This window comes from Asparagus officinalis, unplaced genomic scaffold (assembly GCF_001876935.1).
Source record: "Asparagus officinalis unplaced genomic scaffold, Aspof.V1 AsparagusV1_Un61, whole genome shotgun sequence".
NCBI classification, from domain to species: Eukaryota; Viridiplantae; Streptophyta; class Magnoliopsida; order Asparagales; family Asparagaceae; genus Asparagus; species Asparagus officinalis.
The window spans coordinates 2220-7792 of record NW_017972327.1 but is presented as its reverse complement, the minus strand read 5'-3'; the positions used below and the strand labels follow the sequence as shown (position 1 = coordinate 7792).

Below are 5573 nucleotides of genomic sequence, written 5' to 3'. Positions count from 1 at the left end.
TGTCCCCCTCCTATTGGATAATGAGTTGGCCATCATTAATGATGACCAACTCATTATCCAATAGGAGGGGGGCACCTCACTTGTCCCTTTTATTGGTCCCATATTTTGGGTCCCTGTAGTAAAGCTCGGAAAATAATATAAGTCCACTAGAAACGAGGCAGAGAATATAATTAGTTCTCAAGTTATTTCAAGTTAGGCCCTCAAATCATTGAAATTTCTCTTGGGTCCCCCTAATTTTCATGATTAATGTGTAGACTCATGAAAATTGGGGGACTTAATAATAATTTTGATGATTTGAGGGGCAACTTTTAAGATAACTTAAGAATTTGGATGGCTTAATAACAATTTCAGCGATTAAGGGACTGATTTCATAGTATTAAAGATTTGTAAAACTAATGTGGACAAAGCTTAAAACTAAAAAGGACCAGAGTTTTTTTGATATTAGTCCCTTGAATCTTTCATATTTTGAAAGTAAGTGTCTCAGTCGCTGAAATTGCTATTACATCCCACAAATTTTAACTTGTTTTTAAATTAGTCCCTCTAATCAATACTAGAAATAGCAATTGGAAAGATTAATTTGAAACAGATTTTGAGAATTGGAGGAGCTGGATAGTCCATTACAATATATTCTACTTGGACTTTCTCTTCAATTGCTATTTCTATTCTTGATTAGAGGGACTGATTTCAAAATAAGTTAAGAATGGGGGGACTTAATAGAAATTTCCTATCATTTGAGGGACTAATTTCAAAATAACCTAGGAACTAAGGGACCTAACATCTGTTTCCATGATTTGAGAGACTAATTTCAAAATATGAAGGACACAAGGGACTGATGTCGGGGGGAAAACAAAGAACAAAGCCCAAACCAATTAATACATCTTTGCCACTGCTTTGGGTCTACTTTTATATTATACTTGGTCGGGCCCAGACGTAACAAAAGGGATAAGGGAAGTGTGTGATTGGGTCAAATGGTGGTCTTAGGCTTTTGCTTAAGGAGATGATCGGGCAAGTACCCAACATTTTCTCCTCCGACTTTCCCTAGGTTCAGACAAGGCAAGGGTAAATAAATTTTTTGCGGTTATCTTTCTCTCGATTTTCTTGTTTTCAATTTCATTTTATCTATCCTACTCTGTGGAAATATATTTTCTTTTTCATTTTCTTTTCTTTTCCTTCATTTTTCTTCAAATCAAACAGACCCTTACCTGATGACTATTATTTTTCCATTTATTCTGTACCAGTTACTTGGGCACTGATGTCTTATGCATCGTCTTTGTGCTATTGATAATGCTTTAGGAAAGCTTGGACCTTATATCTTGTCGATCCTTAATAGTAGTTAGTTCGGTCTTCCTATTTATATTACCATCATCATTTGATCTAATGCTTGAAGTATTTGTTACAGTGCTTGCAGTTCCTCTTGTGTCCACATTCTTTTGTTTGTTTCCTGATATATTCATAGTTTACGCTATTTTCTTCCTCCAGGTCATCATTTTCGCTTATTTATTACTCCTGCTGCTGAACTATTAGTGTCAAATTATTTGCCTTAAATGTTTAGCTGCGGGTTTACTTCTTGTGATGTGTTGTAGAATGAATTTGAATACGGAGCATAACGAAATGGACAAAAAGATTCAGTATCCTGTTGATCATGTGAAATAACCCCTCTAAAACTTCTAATATTGTTAGGTTGAGCTAGAGGATCCTGTTGAGAATATTGGTGCCAAGTTAGTAAGGCAAGCTGCTGCAAAGACCAATGATTTGGCTGGAGATGGCACGACTACATCTGTTGTTCTTGCTCAAGGTTTGATTGCTGAAGGTGTGAAGGTATGATTTATTCTTAGACATCCATAACCAATATCTCACATTATTGCTGGATGAAAGATCTTATTTTGTTCACTCTGACATCTACCTATGTAACATCTGTAGGTTGTTGCAGCTGGTGCTAATCCTGTTCAGATCACTCGAGGTATTGAGAAAACAGCCAAAGCTTTAGTTTCTGAACTCAAGTCAATGTCCAAGGAGGTACTGCTCATTCTTAATTTCTTTGGCTGCATTACAAATTAAATTGTTGGTTGCATGTAATTGCTCAATGACCTTTCCCTCTCTTGTAGGCTTCTAAGTTCTCTTGGTTTCTTCATGTTCATGATGTTGCAGGTTGAAGACAGTGAACTTGCAGATGTGGCTGCAGTTAGTGCTGGAAATAACTATGAAATAGGAAACATGATAGCTGAGGCTATGAGTAAAGTAGGTAGGAAGGGAGTGGTGACACTAGAAGAAGGAAAAAGCGCAGAGAATAGCCTTTATGTTGTGGAGGGAATGCAATTTGATCGTGGTTATATTTCTCCTTACTTTGTCACTGACAGTGAAAAAATGTCAGTTGAATACGATAACTGCAAGGTCTGAAACTGTTTGTTTTATCTTTCTACTGTTGATTTCCTTGTTTGTCATCAAAACTGAGAAGTTAATATATATTGCATAAATTTGTTTTATCAGCTGCTCCTTGTTGACAAGAAGATCACAAATGCGAGAGATTTGATCCATATTTTGGAAGATGCCATAAAAGGCGGGTATGCAATATTAATAATCGCCGAAGACATTGAGCAGGAAGCCCTGGCCACTCTTGTTGTGAATAAGCTTAGAGGAGCTCTCAAGATTGCTGCACTTAAAGCTCCTGGATTTGGAGAGCGCAAGAGTCAGTACCTTGATGACATTGCAATTCTTACTGGAGGTATGTTAGGTTTCTTATTTCTGTTGACTCAATGCGAGGAAACATTGTGCTTGATGACAAAGAACAGGTCAATCAGTTGTGAGAAAGTTCCTTTCTGGCATATTATTTATAGAGGAGCTTTTTAAAGTTCCTTTTCTTTAGAGAGATGATTTTTGAGGATTTTTTTTAGAGCCAGATGAATTAAGTTTCAAGAACTCCTAAACTTATAGAAGAGATAAGGAGAGAGACAGGGATTAATAGTGTTTTTCCCCCACTTCTTAACAGATTAGTGATCTTTATGTTGTGGAGCTTAAAAATCACTAATAACATCTGAGTTGTGGGTGTTTGCAGGGACTGTCATCAGAGATGAAGTTGGACTTTCTCTGGATCAAGCAGACAAGGAGGTCTTGGGTACTGCTGCTAAGGTTGTCCTAACCAAAGACTCAACCACAATAGTTGGTGACGGGAGCACCCAAGAAGAGGTTAACAAACGAGTTGCTCAGATTCGAACTCTTGTTGAGGTTTGCCTCCCTGATATTCTTTCCTTGATTTTGGTCTATTGTTCTTCCTAATTAATTCTCACTCATTGTAGTTTAACTCTCCGCTTACTCATTGTAGTTTAACTCTCTGCTTATTTGCTTTTCAGAATGCTGAGCAAGAATATGAAAAAGAAAAGCTTAACGAGAGGATTGCTAAACTCTCTGGTGGTGTTGCTGTCATCCAGGTACACCCATGAATTTCTCATGCTTGTGAGATTTGCTTCAATTAGTTACTCTTTTTTTTAATCATGGTTTATGTTTCATTAGGAGCTGAACTCCATGTCAGCAGATTTGGGTTCTGGCTTGATCAAAACAATTTATTTTCTTGTACTCTCTAACTATAATTATATGCTTCTCCTTGAATTTCTAGAAATGTAACTCGTACGTGAACCACCTTACAAGGATCACTGCCAGTTATAACTTTTAGATGGTGTTTAATTTGCAAATGATACATTTGGATATAGTTGGTCTTATCTCTATGATGTATCTGTCTGCAGATAGTTGATAAAAGTAGGACATATATGCTTGCTTCTCACTATAAACAAGATAGAAAAAAAAATGCTTAGTTTGCTTTTGGAATTAATTTAAATGTGGTTTGTTTGCTTTTGGAATTAATTTAAATGTCGAACCACATTGGTAATTGACATTCTTCTGAAATTTGATCAGGTGGGAGCACAAACAGAAACTGAGCTAAAGGAGAAGAAATTGAGAGTTGAGGATGCCCTAAATGCTACGAAGGTCTGTATTGAGTTAGCTGTTAACCTTTTTTCCCCATCTTTTTTTGCTTTAGCTTGTTTGAGATTGATTTTACTTGGTATATGCTATAGGCTGCTGTTGAAGAGGGGATTGTGGTCGGTGGAGGCTGCACGCTTCTTAGGCTGGCAGCAAAAGTTGATGCTATCAAGGATACTCTTGATGATGCTGAGCAAAAGGTTTGAAAAGCACCTCCTACTGAACACTACTCTTAAAAGGGGCCTTTTGTTATTTACCTTATCTTGGTATTCTGTGTGACTTGCAGGTAGGTGCAGATATTGTCAAAAGGGCTTTGAGCTACCCACTGAAACTGATTGCTAAAAATGCTGGAGTTAATGGTAGTGTGGTCACTGAGAAGGTAAAATCTCTAATCCCCATGCATGGAACTTCTGCATGTTTCCGGTGAAGTCTGTTAACCTGTCGTGTTTGTTGTTCCAGGTGCTGTCAAGCGATAATCTGAAATATGGCTACAACGCGGCAACTGGTGCTTATGAGGATTTGATGGCCGCAGGGATTATTGACCCCACAAAGGTTTGTGTCCTTCTGTAGCGTAGTACGTCACCGTTTGATTCCTAGATGAGTATATTGATTGAATTGGCACTTTCATTTTTGAGTAATCAATAGGTTGTGAGGTGTTGCTTAGAGCATGCAGCTTCAGTTGCGAAAACATTCCTTATGTCAGATGTTGTGGTTGTTGACATCAAGGAGCCTGAGCCTGTTGCTGCGGGGAACCCAATGGACAATTCAGGTCTCTTAGCCAAACCCTACATGAACAAGACCTCTGAATATTATTATTTTGTGGCAATTTTCTGATATCCCCCCCCTTTTCCTTCTACTTGCAGGATACGGTTATTAGAGAGCTTCGGAAAGGCAATTGCTAATGGAAAATTAAATTTTCGTGTGCGGTACTGCAATTGAAGCCGGTAGCAAACCTTTTTTGTAAATTTGATCCTAATGTCATTCTAGCATGGAGTGTTGATTCAGATTTATAAATGACTGAGAGTAAAAGCTAAACTTATATTTTGCGGCAATGGGTTGAGAGTGTAATCAAGATTTGGTTCTCTTGTTATAGCGAACAAATAATTTCTCCTGGCTATTTAGTTGGTGAAATTGTTAGATTGATGAATCAGTCTGCAGTTCGGAAAAGGGTTCCAGTTGTTACTTAATGTTCGTTTGTTAGGGATCCAGGTTGCCTGCAGATCTGTGTTAGATGCTGTTCACAAGGTTTGATGTAGCTCATGATTGATGATATCATACAGAATAAGTTAAACGTTGTTGTATGGTTATCTGCTGAAATTGCAAGCATAAGCATGCCTGCAAGTCACATGTTACCTATTTCTATGCAACCATAAGTCCAATAGTGTATTTAAGTGTATTAAATTTGACCTTCAATGAAGGAATTTCCTCATGTGTGACCTCCACACGGAGGGCGAGACTGAAAACCTTCATGGGGAACGGGCTAAGTGATGAAGAAGCATGAAAATTGTGCGGTAAAATGCATCGATTGCGGGAATAACAAAATGCAATTTGATGGTGCGTGAACTTGAAAATATTGCAAGTAAACGCATCAATAACAAAAT

The 5573-nt window shown here is 37.7% G+C and overlaps 1 protein-coding gene across 1 annotated transcript; it reads left to right on the top strand.

Moving 5' to 3' along the window:
- The first annotated feature begins 1659 nt into the window (after window positions 1-1659).
- Window positions 1660-5139, top strand: LOC109827156 (chaperonin 60 subunit beta 2, chloroplastic). Its single transcript, XM_020394121.1, has 12 exons — window positions 1660-1818; window positions 1921-2016; window positions 2149-2391; window positions 2488-2722; window positions 3053-3222; window positions 3348-3425; window positions 3907-3978; window positions 4068-4172; window positions 4259-4351; window positions 4432-4524; window positions 4618-4741; window positions 4836-5139. The coding sequence occupies exons 2-12, from the start codon at window positions 2005-2007 to the stop codon at window positions 4847-4849; spliced, it is 1239 nt and encodes a 412-aa protein (XP_020249710.1). The 5' UTR covers window positions 1660-1818; window positions 1921-2004; the 3' UTR covers window positions 4850-5139.
- The last annotated feature ends 434 nt before the right edge of the window (window positions 5140-5573 follow it).